This window comes from Balearica regulorum, chromosome 3 (assembly GCF_011004875.1).
Source record: "Balearica regulorum gibbericeps isolate bBalReg1 chromosome 3, bBalReg1.pri, whole genome shotgun sequence".
Lineage (NCBI taxonomy): Eukaryota > Metazoa > Chordata > Aves > Gruiformes > Gruidae > Balearica > Balearica regulorum.
Window position 1 is genome coordinate 48,797,259 of NC_046186.1, and position 21,705 is coordinate 48,818,963.

At 39.7% G+C, this 21,705-nt stretch overlaps 1 protein-coding gene across 1 annotated transcript in view; it reads left to right on the forward strand.

Moving 5' to 3' along the window:
• Positions 1–21,705, forward strand: part of LIN28B (lin-28 RNA binding posttranscriptional regulator B) — an 87,599-nt gene that overhangs the window by 37,932 nt on the left and 27,962 nt on the right. The window contains exon 3 of the mRNA XM_075747802.1: positions 9,309–9,493. Coding sequence (XP_075603917.1) covers positions 9,309–9,493 — 185 coding nt within the window. The remainder of the gene's footprint in view (positions 1–9,308; positions 9,494–21,705) is intronic.

Sequence of the window (21,705 nt, forward strand, 5' to 3'; positions counted from 1 at the left end):
TCTTCTGCGGCTTTGAGAACCTGTAGCCACTGTAACTGTCAGCCATTTCTTTTCCACAGATCAGTTTTACCTTGAATCGTCAGTCAAGCTGTTGCCCCAGCCCATTGCTTGTAGGCTACCACCCCTGGTCTGTCAGCATGGCCCAGCCCTTCCACCACTTGTTCCCTGCCCCTTGAGAAAGTTAAGTTGCTGAGTTCCAGCATGAACCAACCACCATCCTCTCTCTTACCCCCATCCTTCCAACCTCACAGTCCTACCTCCGCTTACTGCTCACAAGTAAGATCCTTTCTGTCCTGGGTATGTATTAGCCTGTGTCTACCAACACAACCCAGCTACCCTTTCCCCAACCTGCTGTTCCCCTGTTGGTCTACAGAGTTGTTGGTAGCTGGTACCTGTTACACCATGCCTCAGGAAGAAAGAGCCAGGTTGGCATAATTGAGATATATTTTGCTATGAGAATAGGGTGAGCTGAACTGTCTTAACAGGTTCAGGAACTCCCTCTGTACTGCTGACTTGCTGAATCATTTGTATGAAATGCCTTTTTTTCAGTGTGAGCCTGTGGCTTCTGTAGTTGCCCACAGTGTTAGCCGTTCCTCTGTTTACTGGCAAGACGTGAGCCACTCGATTTTTCTCATGTAAAGCTGGGATGCAGGAAGGCAGATGAACCACTTTCTCAGTACTTTCTTGGTACTGTTTTTCACTACTATCCAATGTAAAGGTTAAGGACAGCTTTCCAGAGATGGATGTTAAGGGTCTGCAGTAAGAAAACATGACTCTCAGGCCACTTTTATGCAGGGGAATGGAAAGGTGCATCTGCAGAGAGATCCTGCTAGACCTGAATTGGCAAGAGCACAATCTGGGATAATTTCTTTTTAATTATATGCAGTCTTTTGAGATGGTGGGAGGTGGTGAGGAAGGCGGACAGGAAAGCTTTGTATAGCTAAAACTTTTCCTGGCATAGAGGATTGTCATTCCCATGCATGGGGTTTATAGAGGAGCACAGAAATGAATGTTATAGACATCGTAGGGCAGGCGTGGAAAAATAGAGGTGCTACAGTTGTTTCTGAAAATGTGGTTAACGACACCAGAAAGGTGTAGTAAATATGGAGGAAATTGTGGTTTAGTTCTAGGTGAAATAACTCTACCATTGAGACTGTGTTTTCTACCAGCATACATTTTCAGTACTTGAAAAATGCAGCAAACTGTGTGGGTTGTACATTGCGCCTTCCTGTGCTCTTGTACTTCAAAATAAGTGAATCATAGCCATGCTGTGTTTTGTCCTCACCATTAAACTCATGGCAGAGATGCCAGACAGGAGAGAGCTCAACCACATTCATCGTGCATGTTTCAGTGCATTTATATCCCTTGTGAAGAAATGAGAGAACTGAACTCGCGGGCATTAATGGATTTTCCAGTGGCCCATACGTTTTCTTTTTCATCTCCTTTTTTTTCCTCCCCATCTTCTCCACACACACACACCCCCCCCCCGCCCTTCTTTGCCACAAGCACAGCAGGGAAGGAGGTCTAGGACTCTGTGTGGCACCTTTTTCCAGGTAGTAGAAGAAGAGTTGCAAGAAAGGTTTTGAAGTGTGCCTGGGAGGTTTGGGTTTTTAACAGAAAGGAGGCTTGAAAAATACCTAGGTGGACACTGTGAAAGTACGAATCTCACTGTTGTCATTAATTTTTTGGTGGAAGAGGTGCACTGTGCCCACAGCCTAGCTGTGCTGGTTTTCTCCCCCAGTGGGAAGTTTTGCACTTGATACTTCACTAAAATGAAATGATGTTAAAGTGCCTTGGAGAGCCTGTTTATCTACACCTCAGGCCTTTGTCTCATGAAAGAAGAAAAAAGGAAAAAAAATAGTGCTTCCTCCCAGTGAAAATAAAAAGAGGATAATCTTCCCTGTTTAACGATTGCATAAAAGGTTGTGTCCGTTTGTTCCCAATTTTTGTAGAAAGAGCCTTCCGGTTTCTGCAAAACTGCCCTACAGCAGACAAGAGTGTTTGCAGCAGAAAATGGGGCAGTTTCAGCTGTCTGAAGTGACTGCGCTCGCCTGAGGGTGGAATGGCTCAGTGGCGAGTGAGGGAAGGCAAGGGCCCCCTCCATCCTGGGGGGATCTGTGGGGCTCCCGACAGTGTCATGGTCAGCTGGTAGCAAGGGAGCGCTTGTGAGGAGGGAGCGTGGAGGTGTTTGACCATTGAGACTGTCAAGAGAAGATGATGCTTCCCAATGGGTGGACTTCAGAGGGTATTATAAACTGTCTGGGATTAACAGTGTGGTTTCAGGAGATCGCTGAGGCAATGTAAGTGGTAAGTTGACATGATGCTGCACAGGACGACCTTACCTGCCATGACTGCACGCTCACATGACTTCTTTTGAGATGTGCTGGTGGTTTTTTGAGTCTGCATAGATTCAGGGAGCAGAAACATAGCAGAAAACCTGATGTTACCAAGAAGAGGTAAACAGTTTTCTTCCTGAGTCAATATGAGACTGAGGTGGGGGAAGAGGAACCGTCCCTTTGAATTGACTGAACTGAGTCCTAAAACTGTATCTTGTGCCTAGCATGACTGATGAGAAAATACTTCAAGAAATGAGAGAAGAGGCCAGCTTAATTTTCATGCCTGGTATTAAAGCACAGAAGAAGGAAAATGGGGTAAATGAGAATTGTGCATGCAGTAATACAAATGGTCTAGGCAAAGGAGCAAAGGAAGTATGAAAACTAATAGTAGAAGACCAGTTGTGTAGGTTCTACACTAATAAAAAAAAAAAAACCAAAAAACTACTATAGCGAGAAAAGAGGATGAGGTCGGGGAGGAAAAGCAAATGAGATGTTTATTATCCAGGCTCTTTTCATTAGTATACAAAACTAGAACAGCTGGTGCTGAACGTGTAACCAGATATAGAGGCAGCAGAAACATGGTCAAATAGCATTCATGGCCTGAACAGAAATACTGAAAATTACGCAGAAAATTAGTAAGGTGTTGTGAATGAAGTGGTACCATGTAAGGAAACAAACAGTAGCATGGGCACAGTAGAATCCATTTGGTCAAAATCACTTTGGGAAAGAATTAGGAAAGACCTGTTGTAGACCTCTATCTTAGGATTTATATAGACAGTGTAATAATCTTATGAGAGAGGAAGTCTGATAGGAATAGTAACATTATAGGTAGACTATATAGTAAGCCAGATCTATATTTAAGCACAAATTGTATTACAATGATGTTGCATTTCTGTACCTGATAGTCAGTAGTTTTCTTACCAAAAGAGTAATTCAGAATAGAAGTTGTGTTATTTTGGACTTGGAAGGAATTGCTGACCTTATAGAAGACCTGATTGTTAAAAAAAAAAAAAAAAAAAGACAAAACATGATCTGGGTTAATTTGATTTAAGTTAAATGGGATGCTAAAAAGTCAGTAACAATTTTTTTTAAGGTGAACATTTGTTAAATTAGGCAAACTGGTTAGTGAACACAGGTGAGCTGAAGTACTAGAGGCTTAAATGGCAAAAATGTTCAACTTGAATCAACCTGAAAGAAAAGGAGACTTGTGGGAAATTAACTAATCCTTCTAGCAGAGAACCTTCTCCTGGGAGGAATGTTGGTAGAGAAAATGTAATGCGAAAAGGAGGAGGAGTAGATTATCAAAGGACTCACTTCTTGGAAGTTTTGGTGAAACAAGAAATGAAAGTATTAAGCTGAGTTAGAATTTATGTAAAGTTCTTAAGAGTTAAAGCTGTTAGTAAAAGTTTCTTTAGACATATAATAAATTAAGAGAGAAGAAATTCTTCTGTTGTATAGAGAGGGTGGTTTTGAAACAGAGAGAGCCTTTTGTTCAAAAGCTAAATAAATACATTTGCACACTTCTCGGTAAGTAGAGTAACAGTGTGGGGACAGCGACAGGATGATGAATGGGAACAAGGTTATGACCATGACTACAGTTGAGGTAGAAATTCAAGACAGAAACAATTCCAAGTTGCAGTGTACCAGCTGTATTGTGGTAACTGCTTACATACCAGTTCTTTCCCTACTCTAAAGTCACTTGCGATAGCTCATCGTTTCTAGTAAATGTTGTATACATGTAGTGTACATGGCTCTTTATTGCTCAAAGATTTGCACTTCAGCTCTTAGGCAATGGCTTTATTTTTAAAGTAAAGTTAATGTATATTATGCTGGGCTTTAAAAAATATTTGTAATACTGTAGGGTTTTTTTCTTTTAAATAAAATAGTAAGGAACATTTTCTGATCTCAGAAGTTTTCCATTGTGTATGCCCTGGAGCTTGTTGAACCTTACTGTGAACAGATTTAGCTCACTGGAAAAACAAAAATCTATCCCTGTTTCCTCTTCCTCTTATCCTACCCCCCTTTTTTAAACTGAGTTTGTTTCCTGTCAGATTAGTGAGTTAAATTGGCTTATGGGGAGGACGGAGAAGTGCCAGATTTGGTGCAAGATAAGCCTCTGGGAGCAGGAAAAAGCCCTTGAGGTCAGCAGGAGCAATGGCAAGTTGTCTTGTGGGTGCCCGGCCTTCGAATTTTGTGTTAGTGCAGCATAGCTACGTATTGCTCTTGGACGGGCTGTTGTTCAGTGTAGTGGATTTTTTGTTTCTTTTAGCATTCTGCCTGCAAAAATACATGATCTTCACAAAACTCCTCAAAATGAACTTTTGGTGGACAGCAAAAGTCCTTGCAGCTGGGCTTGCATCATGCAACTGATACTATTTTGCAGCACTTTCCCTAACATTTGCAGTGTACAACAGTTAAATTCTGGTTTTGACCTAGTGCAGGCGAGAGCACTAGTACAGTTCCAGTGTAAATTGTTTTATTTCTGTGTCCTTTTACTCTGTACTCTTGCTTTACTCAAAGGCTGTTGGCCTTTGATGAAACTGTACGAGATTGCTCTGGATAGAATTTCTTATGATCTTCACTGTGTTTGGGCTTCAGGATACGCTTTCCTTCATGTCTGGATTTAATTGTAGATAATTTTGGAGGGAAAACTATTTTCTTACTTTGGGAAACCTGACATACTGATGGCATCTGGTCATTGTACTGAGCAATCAATCAATCAGTCACTAGATAAAAAGGAGGAAGAAATGAGAGATACAGAAAATAAACGATCTAAGCAGAATGCCACTGAATAACTTCCCCTGCCCCCAAAGAATTTAGTATCTGTGACAGCAGTTGTTCACAGCCCTGACTAGAAATGGCAAAATTTTGCGGAGGAACTTACTGGGACCCTGTTCTCCCTTCCCTCCCCACACATTAATAAAAGTAATGCATATATATCAGAGGCGATCAGGCCCCTGTAATGAGCTTTAATTCTAAACTTCCTTTCTTTTGTAGAGCCCAGTGAGAGTTGTAAGTACCAGGAAATGGTACTTTTCTTTGGGACCATCTTGCTAATACAGTTTATATTTGTTATGTTTTGATTTTTGTTTCATAGTAGGAAATGCTTTCCAAGAACTTGTGATCATGGATTTTTCCAATATTACTTTTTTTTGTTGCTAATACTCATATGAAATTGCTGGCATTTTGGACTAAGCCGTTGCTTGTGACAGAGATATGTGAGACTTTTATGTCACAGGGTAAAATACAAAGAAATAATACAATATCTATAAAAAGTAGAAATGGCACTGTCAAGTTGAAAAAGAAAAAAACTTCTAGTCTGAAATCACTGTATTGACTGCTGGTAAAAATAACAGCAAAGCCTCTGACAGCTGAAAAAGAAAGGAGGAAAAGCATGTTGCATTTAAGTTCTTCCCTTTGTTCATTGGCGGTGTGCCCATACACCCCATTCAGGGCTCAAGAAATGGTTCACTGACTTGAAACTCTGGCTGCTTTTAATTGTGTGGGTTTTATTTGTTTAAGTAATGTGAGGAAAATACTGAGCTAGGTCTCTCAACAGTAAATTATCAACTTTACAGACATTATGTGTCGAACTCTTCAGACAAGTTAAGAAGGATGCAGGTTTTAGATTTGTTTCGCTGGTTTCCAAATGCCATTTTTTCACTATGGCTTTGAATAGTTATTGTACCCTTAGAGAATCCCACCATGACCTGGCTGACAACACAGTAGTATACGTTTACACAGTAAGTCAGACAGCACCAAATCCATCTCTAACATTGAAAAGCTGTTGAGGTGTATTCTAGGAGAGCACTCTACAAGTTATTTGGAGTGTTTTTTCAACGTCTTCTGTTGCTAAAAGTGCTTGAAAAGAAACCAAACGTGCAAAAAATGTACACTAGCATAATATGTGCTTTATGAAAGCATAATTGTTCCATTAGTTTGGCTTTTATATCCCTCTTATAAATATAGTGCTTTGTTTGGAAATAAAAGTTCTATTGCTAAAAGTGAAATGAGAAGAATAAAAACATTTTAGAGTACTAACAATGCCTAGGTTTAGGTTGTGTTTCCAATAAGTACTTCTTTCTTTTGAAGTAAAGTAGAAGACATAACGTTATGTGCATATCGGGTGTCAACCTTTTGGCATTTGTTTTATAACAGTGAAACTCAGAAAGGAAAACTGCCTAAGTCTTGCTGAGACATGACTATATCTTCATTAAGTTGTAATTAAACAAAAAGCCAAAAGCGTCCATGCCGTGTTCAGTATTACTGAGAAGTAAGGGCTTAAGTTTATCTGCTTGAGATTCCCCTTGTGATTAGCACCCATCTCTGTTGTCATGATTGTCTAGTTTTAGAATGTTTAACTATATGTTTTATTTGGGGAAAAAATAGATGTCATTCAGTTCTTTCCTTTTAACAAGATTTTCCCTGGTGGCTGCTGAAGGCTGAAAAGTTGTGGATGGACCTAGGATGGATTCATGCCGCAGGCAGAATCTGTTTTTTCTGTTGATGAGTGGTGGTGTCATCTTTGGGCATATTCTGAACTTGGATGTTTCTTCATCATGACGAAGATCCCCTTATTGCTATACAGACATTTCAGAGTGGAGGGCTTGAAATTATACTGCCTTCCTGGGTGGTTTGTTTCATTGGTTTATGCAGAATTACAGTCTTCCCATTGTATTAGTGAGAAAATTTGCATACTTCCTTTTCTTATACTGTACATTTTCATTTCAAAAAACAGCTAGGCTTATGATTCAGGGAACAGATATATATTTCTTCTTTCATGTGCGCCCCCCCTGTACTGTCCCCCCCCTTTTTAAATAGTGCTCAACCTCTCACCTAGGAAGTCAACTATTTGTCTCATGCTTCACAGTGTTACAACATTTGGTGGGAGAGCCACGTGTACTGGTGCTGCACAACTGGATAAGCAAAAACAGCCTTCATCCTAACCAGTGGAGCTGCATTCTTGCTTACTTTTGGCTGCTGCAGAAATTCTAAGCAGCTGAGTCCCTCTGTCAGACTGGCATTGGTAGTGTCTTCTTGTCTTGCTGCTGGGTAGACTGGGAGTACTGGCCCAGTACATGAGCTTTTTGGAAGCAAAGGTACATGTGCTTGCACGCGGTTTCATTAAGATAAATATTCCCAATTATTTTATAATTTTTAACTTAGTGTATTAGTGCTGTGGGAAAGGGATTTTGCAGTGGTGTCCCTCTTTATAAAGACAGGGAGAAGTTAAGTTACCTCTCTCAAAGTAACTCTGCTACAGAAACCAGGAACTGGAATCCTGTTTTCCAGTCTCACTGGGTGTGATTCAGCTCTGGATTAAGATACCTGAATCACAGAAAAGTCTAGGGTGGAGGGGACCTCTTGAGATCATCTAGTCCAATCTTTTGCTGAAAGCAGGACCTTGGATTAGGTTATTCAGTGCCCTGTGCAGCTGAGGCTTAGCTATTTCCAGCAAAGGGAACTGCACTACCTGTCTGGGCTTCTCTCTTTAATTCTTCTCATAGTGAGTGACTTCTCACATCTGGATGGAGTTTCCCCTGCAGCAGCTCTGGCCTGCTGCCTCCTGTCCTGTTTGTTCTCCTTGTGAAGAGACCAGCTCCCTCTTTGAGTATGAACTACGAACTCTGTAAGTGTCAGTTCTTGTGCTCTGCTAAAATAGCGTCTTGGTGCTGCGGAGCTCCCATACCCATAACGTGAATTCCGTGTCGGGGATTGCCATCTGATTTGAACACATTCCCTAGTTGCGCTTGTGGGACAGTAGATGTGACTTAGAGTCAAGCGTCACTCAGCTCTTTTTGATATGTGACTGAGTGGGATGGCACCTGCAGTGAAGGTCCCCTTTGTGACTCTGCAGTTCGGCCAAGTGAATGCTGGAGAATGGAGTAAGAATCAGTCAGGATACATTTTTCTCCTTGCTATGAAGAGTTCATGAACAAAGAAGGAAAACACATTTCATAATGCTCCTGCAAAAACTACAGGTGTTTGGAAATTGATAGATTTTGTAATATTCTCTGTGAGTCCAACTGATCTCATTGGTGTAATATGTAACTTCTAAAATAAACATTTAGTGCAACCAGTGTCTTATCATTTTATCTTCCCCCCCCACCCCCCAATTGCCTCCCTTAACTTGATGATGATTTTATTTGAGTTGGATTCATCAGATTTGTCGTGGGATGTAGACTTACTATTGTACATAACTTATTAGGAATTGAGATGAAAATTTTCATTGCATTAAAATCAGTGGTGAGCTCCTGTTGACTTCAACTTGTCCAAGATTTTGCTGTTACAGTGTAATATCAAAAGATTTATCAGTACTTATTTCATTTGCCCTGATGATAATAATTTCCTTTTCTGTGAATGAAAATACAAATCCATACCTAAATCAGGCTAACTAGATAAGATTTTTGGGGTAGCGAACAGAAATTTAGCAGATCACTAGGGATATTTGAATTGCCTATTTCAGTGGAATTTGTTCAGAGTGCCTTCCTCCTGCCTCTTGCGCTTGTTGTATCTTTGATTCATGTCCAGAGCCATGTCCCAGATATAAAGAATATCAATTATGATTAATTCTGATCATAAACGAATTAGCTCTGAAGTGAACATTTGCTGTCTTTCCATTCTGTTAAAAATGCATTTTCAGTTCCTGATGCTTGTTAGACAGGACTTTTAAGAATACGGCATTTTCTCTGCTTCTTGCATCTATAGCATTCATCACAGAAAAGGAAAATGTTATTTCAGTTTTGTTGATACTGGAAATAGGTTCTTGTTACTTGTTTAGTGTTGAATAGTGTTTTCAGTGTATCCAGGAATATAATTTGTAGCATTGTCTGCTATAGCTCACGCAGAGGAAACTGTTATTCAAGCTGTATCTGTTCTAGGATAGTTGACGGGATAATTTGTCCTGTTGATTATGAATGTAAATACTGTTTTTGAGGCAATGGTAACCAAGAGTATTTTTCCTATTTACAGAGCAAGCTTTACATGGAAGGATTTAGAAGCCTAAAAGAAGGAGAACCAGTGGAATTTACTTTTAAGAAATCTTCCAAAGGCCTTGAATCAATACGGGTAACAGGCCCTGGTGGGAGCCCCTGTTTAGGAAGTGAAAGACGACCCAAAGGGAAGACAGTACAAAAAAGAAAACCAAAGGGAGATAGGTAATTACCTTACTTTGCTATTCCCCCCCTTTTTTATTCTTTGCAAGTTTTTCTTGAAATTATGTTTTGAGCATTTACTCATTTGTGAAAGGAAACCCTTCTATGTAAATTTGGCATTTACATGTAGCCTAGTAATTTGATTAAACTTATTAAGCTGTATCTATACAACTACATAAATCACCCACTTGATTGCTTTTACTTGATAAAGTTTTATTGAATTAGAGGGAGCCTGCAGAGGAATGTAATACTGTTTTGGAAACACTGCTATTAGACCGAGAAGAGAGATCATTCTGAATACAGGTGAAATAACACCATGTTTAGGTAAGAATTGTGCATGCTAAGACGACTATTGTGTGCAGTGGGGTTTTAAACTGTGCGTCAGTAGTTTTATACAGAAGAAAGTGTAGGTAGTACAGTCAGGGTTGGGATGTACGTAATTTGATTAATTACATTTTTACTTAGTAAACAGAGCATTGCATGTTCACAGAAGTTTTAATGCCTGGTGGTCTGAAGAACTGTTATAATAACATTTTATAAATTCTAGGTTAGTCTCCAGAGCTGTACTTCTTTATACGCAAGTGCAGAAGTCTGACTTGCACTGTTTCACTTTACTTTCTGCTTCTGATGGCTTGAAGAAGTTCTGTAGTCCTCTTCACTACGAAGCCACCAGCACCTAGTTCCCCTAGTAGGACAGCCTTCCTACCCAAAAGCTCTTGTATTTAGGTGAATCTCCTTTTTTTCGTCATGGTATTGCCCAGCCCAGTAGCTGTAATGACTGGGATCAAGAGGAATATATATGGTTTGTAAAGGATCCTAGTAAGAACATCCAAACAGCCAAATTTTGCCCGCAATATTTTATGTGTGGTGTGACTGAGAGGTGGTTTTCTTCCATTGCAAATTCTGAAGCAAAGAGTAGCTTGGGACAGAAGGGGTCACCTGGAAAGGCAGTGTAGCCCAGCCTCAAGAAATGGGGGATCAGAAGCCTTCACTGGCTACAGATGAACTCCACTTGTCCCCACCTCTGTTTAAAAGGCGCTTTTTTCTCTTTTTTTCTTTTTTTTGCCTTTTTTTTTTTAAATTAAGGACTGGAGACAACATGATAGTTGTCCCTCTTTCACCTTCTTTGTAAAAGCTAAAGGCTATGAACAAAATTTATTGCTGCTGTAACAGATCAGAGTCCATAACCACAACAAGGAGAGACTTTGTAAGCCAGACAAAGCTTTCTTTTTGATTGCTCACCATATCTGGCCTTTCAGAGTTGTGCTGCATGCAATGGCTGTGAAAAATCCCTTTTTTGTTTTTGTTCTTTTTTTGTCGTTTTCTTTTTCTTTTTTTTTTTTTTTTTTTTTGAACTAGGCTTCCAATATAGTTCTTATTGAAACCATTGGTTTTCCATGGGCTGTAATTACTAATCTGTTTAGGATATTAGCATTACCATTGTTATTGATGTTTCATACTATGGCAGCAAATAAATGCCACAGTCATGCAGTCATGATACTGTTGTCCTGTATGTTACACATGTATATGAAGGAAGACAGTCCTTCAAAAAACCTTGACATTATAATGGGCAGGTTGTAAGTAGACCAGGAAATACGACATATTTAAGGAGACAGGGGTCTGAACAAATCTAGATACCTATAGTGTACAGGGTAGTCAATATGGAGGAAGTAGTACTTTGAGTGCAATTCATCTCATCCTAGGGAAGCATCTAAAATATTGGGGATGAATCTTGCCTTGTGGCTGTTTCTCTTCAGGGACTACAAAGCAATGCTGTGGATACTTCCCTTGCAAGTCTGTAAAGTTAGGTGATATGAATCCTACGTTCAATGATGTTTTTTCATAGCTAAAGCATAGAAAAAATTGGACAGATATACCCTGAAAAACAGTGCAGAGGGGTGATCCATGAGACAATGTACTCTTTCATGTGCATTTGCCTTTAAAGAAGGAAAAATCCAAAATTAAATTGAATTAATTTGAATATGAAAATGTGGGCAAAAACATCTGCCCACTTCTGTCTCAAAATTCTTATGCTTAAGTCATAAGACACCAAAAAAGTCTGAAATGTGAAATGTCTGAAGTAGCACTGACATTTATGACTCAGTAAGGAGCAGTGTCTTTGCTTGAAGGAAAATTAGTTTTGATTGAACACCTAGCCAATAAAAAAAGTGCATCTCCAACATGTGTAGTGGAAGAATTCTTGAAGATTGCTGTTGTACTGTGAGAAGTGCCTGCATTTATGAAAGCTAATTCTGCATTCTTGTTTTTATCTCTTTTCTACATAATCAGTGTAATGGTGTGAGGGTCGAGCCTCACTGCATCTTTTTAAATGGATCCTGTGACACTATTAATGGTGGACAGGATTTAAGGCAGAAGGGAAGACTGACGAAGATAGCAAAGGTGGGAAAAAGAAAGGGAAAAGCAGCAATACATGCGGGGAGTCATGACACTGAGGTTACTGAGTATTGGTGCTTTTTGGTAGATTTTGTGGTGCTTCCACAATGACTTGGAGTCTCTGTAATTCGTAGAGTGTTGTTGCTGTGGGGACCTTGCTATGATAATATTTCCCCTTCAGCGTTACTGTGGGTCACGTTAATTTTATAACATGGGTGGGAAGGCTTTGTAATTGCTGTCGGTGATGTTGGCCTCTTTGGTATCTTTCTCAGCCACTGCATCCCAGTACGAGGAAGAGAAAGTTTTGTGGTCCATGTGAAATGAAGCTGCGAAAAGCAGCCTGCAAGCTTTAGGTTCCCAGACCTTACTCTGAGCTATTGTAATACCTATGTGTCTTATGTATATATCTCTTTCACAGTGTCTAGAGTAATCTGGGCTAGAGGGGAGGTTTCTAAATGAGACTGAGCTGGGATTTGCATCAGAGAAGCGCTGGGTTCAGAAGCGGTGTTTTATGGCAGAGATGTATAGTGGCAGCTCTCGGGGCTGGACTCTACCTAAGCAAGCCAGAGGATGAATTTGCAATGCGTTACAGTGTGGTGGGTTGCAGCTCCCTTCATAGGAACTCCTAACATGTGCCAAACACAGTGTGTTTTGCTCAACTTTGACAGTGAGCTGACACAAAAGCATGCTATGCTGCTCTCTAAGATTGACTGCGTGGAGCTGATGCAGAGAAGATAAAGTACTCTGAATTCACACCTTAATCACTTGCTCAGTAACTTGTGGACAAGTCTATGAAGTCTTGATTTAGAGTAGAATAAATGAAATCAGAACCTTGCCCCACCGTCTCAGAATAAGGTTTGGAGGAGGAAAAAGGGAGGAAGGAGAAAAAAGAAGTGCTTTTTTTTTTTTAAATAAACATGCCAGTGTTTGTATGTGATCTAAAATGAAATTGGGTAAAGGACCATTTTATCAGTTGTAATTTTTTATTTAATATTTTTATAAATGTATATAGCTAGGAAAATATTCTTTATTGCAGTGCACATTTAAAGTAAATTTGACCCACAGACTTTTGGCACAGTATAAAAAAAGAAGATGCATGATGCTCACAGGACTAGAAGCTACAGGTATCTTTGGGACCTAGAGGTATTATCCAGTATCTGAAGTATTCCTAGTAGAAGCTCAAAGTTGGATACTTTTTCAGCACAGTGTCTGTAGTGCTCTATCTACTCGACTTGGCACTTGCTTCACGTGGAACATTTCAAGGGACATGGGGAGGATGAAATATTTTTTTTTTCTTTTGTGATTTTGAAATATTTACACCAAAATGGAAGCAATAAAATAAAGCAAGAAGGAAGGGACAAGGAAGAAATAATTAAGGTATAGCTCCATCTCCCAGTTCTAATTTATGGCATCTCAGTCCTATGCTACCCTTCGCTAACATCCCACTTGTGGCAGGGAGGCTTTCTACCATGGATGACTTGTATCAGTAAGCGGTTTGGATTTAAACATGTAATAAATAAGTAGTGTGTTGTGAGATTTTGGGTTTGACACGAAACATTTCACTGACTTGGTTTACAGTGCAGCCCTGCAAGTAAACTGTGTGAAGGAGGGGGTCAGGAGCTGCTGGAAATGAGGGTGCTTAACGAAGCATTGCCACTGGATAAATGGTGATGCTGAATTATGTTCTGGGAATACAGCTAGTGAAATAGCCTTGTATTATAGCCATGTATTTAGCCGTTGGCTAAATAGTAATGAGCACTGCAGCATCAATGTAACGCTTCAAAAACCTGCTTCCAACGTAGACAACTACAAAGGAGAGACAACTAGAAAAGATGTGGTTTTGTGTTGAGATGTAATAAATGGTGTTTGCCAGTGACTCCTAGACGTGACCAAAACCATAATTTTCAAATGAAGAAAAACATATTTCTAAACCACAAGTTGAAATGCCGCCACGGGGGTGGTGGTGGTGGGATGGCCTGTAATTAAATAATAAAATACTTCCCTGATGAACTGTCACTTAAAATTAGTTTGTGTCTCAGACAGAAAATGGATTTAATATCTGAAGACATTCTGCAGATGATCCAAAGTCAGACTATAATAAGAATATCTTAAAAGTCTTTAAAAGCTTGTGGTCTGCACAAAAAGCCGCTGAACTGGTGCGATGCAGGCAGAGATGATAGCACGGTGGAGTGCTGTGGGAGGTGTTTGGATTGAAGTTAGCAGGACTAGGAGAGGTAGTTTAGGTCAGAAAAGTTACATCATACAAAGTGACTTCAAACTTGAAATTATATCAGTTCCATCTCTACTGACTGAATCACGCTCAAGTGTATAATTTAATTTTCATAGAAAAGCCTCCTACGGCTCGAGCTGAGCAGATTTTTGTGAAGGAGACGTGAATAATAGGGGTGGTATGGGCTGTGAAGGAGAGCCCTGAACTAGTACTGAAATGGGAAAAGCTCATAAAAACTGTGCTTAGCAGACGGATGGAACCAAGGCGGATGGGGAAAGCCTGTCAGAGTCCCCTCACCCTAGAGCTGGGAGGCAAGGCCAGGCTGGTGGCCACCGCACACAGCTACGCCGCAGGAGGCACATCCGCTCCTGCCCTCGGCCAGCCCTGGGGACCTGCTTTGGGCACATCCTGAGCACCATTGGGGCGAAACGGGGGGTAGATGAAGCAAGAGCACCCAGCCATCCAGAGAAATGGGGTTAAATTTTTCCGGCTCCTCTCTGAGGCAGATCGCATTCACAGTTCTGGCATTTTCTAAAGCGGAAGCTGGCACAGAAGGCAGAAGTTGCATGGCTTTTACAGATTTCTTAAAAATACAGTCTTTTAAAAGGATCTTAATCAAGGCTGGTGTTTCAGAAATTATAATGTGAACACCTCCTCCTCCTCCCTGACTCTCTTTCACCTGGTTTTAGACTGTAAGAGTTTCTTACTTTCCAGTTTTCATTCTTGCTTTTCCCATATTTCAAGCATAGGACATTTTCTTGGCTGTTTGCTTTTTCTCTGCTTTACAGTGATTGTTGGGTGTTTAGTTCCTCTTTCCAGTGATGTTTGAGACCCCTCTTAGACTTATGGACTGCAAAGACCACCACAGTTCTGTTCTCTTATGTGAAAACTGCCATGTGAAATGAGGTCCCTCTGGCCTACTATCCTCTTTTCAACAGGAGAGTATATTTAAGGAGAGACTTTAAGAAACAGGGAGGTATAGCGTTCGATCTCTGGCAATTGGGGGTTTAGGCATTTCCTCAGTATCATCACCTAATCTGCAAAAGACAATTAGATGATGCATTAAGTACTTGAGTTGCCTGATGCAACTTCCTCTTGGATCCTCTAGCAAAATTTGAGATTATTTGTGGAGTTTTATATCATTAATCATTTGCACACTTAGACAATAGGTTAGGAACAGGAATAAGCATCAGTCTGAGATGTGCTTTTTTATGTGATCTTATTATGATCTTATCATATTTGCTGACTCTGCCAAATAAGCCACTAAACTAGTATGAACTGCTTCTAACAGGAGCAGCAGATCACTGCTAGATTTAAAAAAAAAAAAAAAAGGAAAAACCAAAACAAAAAACTTTACTTCAGTACTTTAAAAAGGTTATATCTTTGCTGAACTGCAGTCATTAGGAACAAAGTTTTCCATACTACCTCTTTTTTTTCAGGCTGACAACTTTTTGGAAGGTTTAGCAATAGTTGAGGTTTTTCCAAGAGTGGGATAAAGCCAGAGGGCTTTATTAATAGGGTTAAAAATTAGGTAACTTAAAAATAGCTGCCACTTGGTGCTGTGGATTGGAGGCTTGAAAACTGGCTTGGAGATGGATCTCTAGGGCGGCGGTTAATCTTTCCTCATCTTTGTGCAGATCCATCCAAGTCTAAGTTAGAAGCCTCTGAAAAGTGTTACTACATATATTGGTTATACAGCCCTTGTTAAAATGTCTACATCATCCATCTGTGTTTAAGGGAGCTCAGCAGCCACAGCTTTCCGGCATACCAAACACACAGTGTACTCCAGGACTTGGTCTGTCCAGCCTGTTGAGAACAGAATCAGATCTCCAGGACCACGTATTTTTCTTCACCAAAAGATGAAAGGAAGGTCGCTTAAGGGAGGAAAGAAAAAACAACTTCCACTGACTGTTGTGTATAGTGGCCAGTATCTATGGACTATATGCTATTTGGCATGATTTCATCTCCAGCCTAGGGTGTAGTTAAACTTCAGCCTTCTGGAAATGCCAGGTGTACATCTATGGGAGAGTAAGTGCCCCAGAGTAAGAGCACAAGCAGGAAAGCTTTGCCTCTCAAAAGACAGCAAGCCATGTCTAGCCTAGCTTCTGTCCCCAGATCCAGCACGCAGCACTGGGAGTTGCCTTCCTCAAAAGAGAATGGATTTCTCTTCCTGCCTATTTTCCATAGCTCAAGCAGTCGGGGGCCAGGATGCCGAGCTGAAAGATCAGTACTTGAATGTTGGAGCTAGGTGTAGAAATGGTTACAGTTGTGCATAATAATATGTATAATATTAGAATAAAAGGTTTTGTCTTTCAGAAGATGTGGAGGAAATCCCATTCCAAATTTTAAATGTAGAGAACATTGTTTAATTTGCAAAGCCAAGTGCCCATAGTTAGATGCAGGCTACAAAGCTTAATTTGATCCCTTAACAGCTGCACTGCTTCTGAGACCGAGGTCAGTTACAGTTATTTTGGGGTACCCAGGCACACTGTAGCGTGCTGGGTGGTGATACAGGCAATTCCTCATTCATTTAAAAGGCCATTTTCTGGTTTCACACAATTTAACTACCGAATTCATCACAAGGCAACCTGAAACTAAGGGCTCTCTTCAGATCCCATGTTGCTGGTGAACTTGCATGACCACACCGTGTTTCAGCCTGTTCACTCTGGTGCGGGTGGGAATTGGGCTTTATAGTTAGGCGTACAAATCAACAAAGCACACAAAAATATGTGCTTCCTTTCCATCAGATGTGCCTTCTGATAGGGCTATTCATGTGCTTCAAGTGAATGGAAATTTCTGTGCTAAAACAAGAGCTGGGAACCCGGCAGGAGTCATACCACTAAATGGTATCTAAGCTTAATTTTCTTCTTTGCAAGCTTGTATTAAGAATGGAGTAGAGCCTGAATAAAGTTGTCTTTGGTATCCATTTGTATGCATGTACAGTTAAGAGGAGATAGGCCCCAAATTTTTGATAGTGTTTATAATAACAAATCCAAATTTGATGCTAAAGTAAGCAGATACAATTCTGAAAATGTACAAGGAACAGATGAAGTGAGTAGGAAGGTGTCGTTTTTATGCAGCCTCATGTAGAGTAAAGCTGTCCCTGCGCAGCAGATGGGTTTCTTAAGTACATACACTGGTTTTGGAATGCAGAATATTTTTCTTTAATCGGATGTCTTCTTGGGCCTTGTGTTTTCTGGGTATTTCACCCTCTTTCATCCAGGGAAGTGCTCTTTCTTATTTACAGTAAAGTACCAGCATATATTCAGGCCTTTGCCTACTGTGTGCTAGTATGCCTAATGATCATAGTGGAGTCTTGCCTGTAGTAATGATTCTGAAGGAATTTAGAAGCAAGAAAGATCTGGGAACATTGCTCAATTTAGCAGAGATTATGCATAACTTCAGTAGAGTGTATGTTATAAGAATGTCAGTAAATAATTTATAAAATATCATTCCCACTTCTAAAAATCTTCCTAATATAACTAGCATCTTCTTCCTTAATTAAATTTTTTCTCTCACTGTTTAACTTCTTACTACTATATTAATACTTTCAAATAGACGAGAATAAACAAAAAAGTGCATATATTTTCAGGGCCCAACTCAGTAAATACTTAAGCCTGTGCTTTGGAAGTAGTAGGGAAGAGGACGTTATTTGAAAAGATTTCTTCGATTGTGGAAATTTCTATTTAAGTTGATGTTGACCCTGACTACAGACTGTGCTGCTTTTTGCTCATGTGATGCAGTATAGCTATTCACAAACTGAGAACAGAACTGTTTGCAGGAGGAACTGTCTTTTAAAAAGGTGTGCACAGTCCGTGCTATACTTTACTACAAAAAAGTTCAGTGTAAATAGTTAAACCCCAAATGCCTTTTATTTTAGGAAAACGGTTGCATTTCCTTGCTTTTCTTGATGTGTTGCACTCCAGCATCACCTAGCAAACATACTCAAAGCAGGTGATAAATATGTAACACGAAGGAGAGATTATAATAGTGATTCCAGATGATGGAAACATTTGCTCTATATCTTGGCCTGTTGAAAAATATTACAACTTGAAAGTTGGAGAAAACTGAATTATAGCATAGCAGCTAAATCAGATACTCCAAAAATATTGCCTTTGATTTACCACTGTTGTTGAATCCGAAGGTCTTCAGAAGGAATAAAAGTTCTGTAGCCCTTTAACTTCAAATTAATAAAGTCTGTGCAGTAATAGAATTCCAAATTGCTACAGCTGTTTCTTTTATTAGCTGTGGCTTCATGTTTCTGTCCTTGACACTTCAAGATCAAACCTACTTAAATATGAATCATTTAAAAATGTGAATTTACTTCAATATCTTATTTTGTCAGGAAGCTCAGCAGCTCATTATATAAGAGGAATGTGTCACAGAGGTAGTCATCTCTGTAGTGGTGGTGCAGGCACGCTACTGTTGTTCCCACTGCGTGCATCCCCCAAAGCGCACCTACAGTGTGTTAGAGCACCTCTCAAGCGGGTCATAAGACAGGGGCTGTGCCCTGAAAGAAATCATGGCTTTAAGGGCATATTTACATCAGGAAGGGTAGATTTATTTTGGAAAAAAAGTACCAGTTTAAGCCACCCTTGCACGGTGATATGGCATTCTCCATCCGTAAGTAACAGGACTGAGTGGGACTTTGCAGTTGCTTATGGGAAGCTGTTCAGAGAAGAGACGGTCGAGCTCAATAGAAATGCTTCTGCGATATCCGTGATCCCTTGGGCAGAGTGACGACAGGAAGATATTTCAAGGACAAAGGATAGGGAGAAGATTAGGAAGGAGCAGGAATATGAAAACACAAACATGGGGAAGATCAGGAAGGAGAGGGAACAGACGGGCTTGGGGAGGGGAGGGCAGACCATTGAAAATGGCATCAGTATGAGAAGTACAGAGTGTTCCCAGTCTCCAGATGATCACCTCAAATCTGGTAGTTGGGGCGCTCTTCAGGGAGCGCAGAGAAGCCTGAATCCCCTCAGGCACAAAGAGGGATTGACTCAAAGTTTCCTCCATTTTGAAAGATTGCCACAAGTCACGAGCTAAAGCGGAAGGAGCTGAAGTCCTGCTTTGCAGCTCTGCAATCCCTGAGGTGATCCCAGCAGATCTGGGCGGGTTGATCTGAAGTGGGGCTTTTTGCAGTAGTTTGCTTATTGTGTGTTCCTCATTTACCGGGTGACAAATGTGACACATCTGGAGTTTGTTTTGCAGAACCACCAAATGCTCCCAGCTGTAACAGTTGTTCAGTTTGAGCTTTGCCCTAAACATATTGGGTGCTATAAAATAGTAAGTGCTCAACAGGCTCTACTATTTCAAATTGGGCACCTAGAATAAGGCTCCTCTGGAAATTTATTTTGGCTTTTTTCTTGTGCTCCAGAATCCTGTGCATTTCATTGAGACGAATTAAACCCCACAATTTCATAGAGCCATTGTAAAGTAATTAATATTTGTAATGCATCAAGATATCTTAGTGAGAGCCCCAAAAGCAGTACTTCTGTGTTCAAGATTTAGCTGGATTTAGTGGTGAGTTCAACCATTGAATTGAGTAGGCTAAAAAGGTATACAATAAGTATTCTATATTTCATGCAGCAAATAAGAAAAGGCTGTGGTAGGAGAACTCCCATGTCAGTTCACAGACTGTTACTACAGTGTAAATTGTTTCCTTCTCTTTTGAATGCTGAATTTGTAGGTAATGGGTAGAAATTAGTCTAAACGCTTCTCTGACTAGGAGCTAGGCTTGGAGATTTGGACTGGTTTTTCTTTGAACCTGTACTGTGACACTGTAGGACGAGGATGAAGGGACTGTTTTCATGGAAGAAACTACACATACATGTGCAAGAGAGAACAAAGGTGGCCATGGCTGAGCTGAGGCCAGCGTTATTGATGGAGTAGAGGGAGCTGGGTTTGCTCAGTAACAGACCCGTGGAACAGTTAAGGAGGAAAGAGTTGTGAAGGGTCACTATGAAATATGGGAGTGAGCTAAACAATTTCTTTTCTTTGATCTCCATTCATTTATAATCTTATTGGTGTTGAGTCTCCTGGCACTAGAGCTTTAACAAAGAATAGTTGAAAGTACAAAAATTGATTTAAATTGCACTGGTCTTGTGCTGAATGGCTTTCTTTAGCCTAGAAGTTACTTCAACTTTCACTCTTTTAGCTGTTGGACAGTTTAAATGCTAAGCATTTCATTTACTTCAGACAGCTCTGAAAACAATAGCAAACCACAGACTGCTTTTATTTCATTGTCTGCAATTAATGTTGCAACAGTCTTTGCATCAAAGTTTAACCAGAATGCTTTGATTTCCTCAATGATAAATGGCTATCTTTTGACCAATAGAAAAAATTGAAATAGTTCAATGTTTCAAATTCAGGTTCAGATTTGCTAGTGTTTAAAATTAGTAGCTCTGCCTTTTTGTTGTGCTAAACTAATAATGTAAAACAAGACAATAGAGTGTGTGTGTGTCAGTCTGTGCATAATGAGCCAAGTTGATCTTTAAAATTATGCAGTGTTCCTTCTCCCATCAATGGGAGGGAATCACCAGTAGTTGGCAATAGGATTAGAAATTGCATCTAGCTCAGATGTAAGCAATAGCCTATTTATTTACCTTTTTAAAGGTTTCATTTTATTTACTTTTTCCTTAGTAGTTGTAAATCTCTTTCTAGGAAGTATACGAAAAATCGTTAATTTCCTGTTGATCAGGCTTGTTTTTCTATGTTTTTGTGCTTTGATATATTTTTTGGAGAATCATGGTTAACTGCTTGCATAATTAATGCTAGGAATATGTGCCTACGTCTCCTGTTAATAATTACTTAAAATGTGCAAAGCAACTTTAGTTTTCTAAGGCAAAAAAGAACCCACAGAGTGTTTTAATTTACTTTTTGTTAAATAGTTTAATGGGATTTTAAGTTATTAAATGTGGGAGTATCATTAATCACTCCACTTTTAGAATTTTTGTCCTTATGTACATTGTGTAACATACAAATTTTACTTGGAGCTCAGAAATTATTTTATCAAATGGTTCGTTCTTGTTATCCCTGTATTTCTACCTCACTGGAGCCTCATGAAGTTATCTTTCTCCTTTACAATCTATACATTTCATTTATGCATAGAAAAGAAACATCTGGCATTTTTTTAATGAGAGCTGTACGCTCATTGACCAAACAAGCAGCAAGGAATCTGTTGTGTGGCTGATTATGGCACGAAAATGAGGTAGCAGCCTCACTAATAATCAGAGAAATTTGTATAAATGGGTGCTGTTTCGTATTCTGAGTTAGCCAATCTCATTCTTTCACCCTTACAAGAAAACAAATCGTGTTTAAAAATGCCTGATGTGCAAAAATGCTACTTTTGAACGTAGAGATTAGAAACATTTAAAACATACATATCTGTGGTTAAAGATGCCGACTCTTAATTCTCTCCTGTCTAGGGTTTTCCCTTTTTATCTTTGAAGTTCAGTCATTATTCCATGTCGATGGCATTGGTTTTATTTATTTTTGTATCCTACAGAAATTAATTCATACTGTTCAGATCCAATCTTTTTAGAATATTTCTGAATGTAACATATCAACAAGTTTATATTTTATGCAG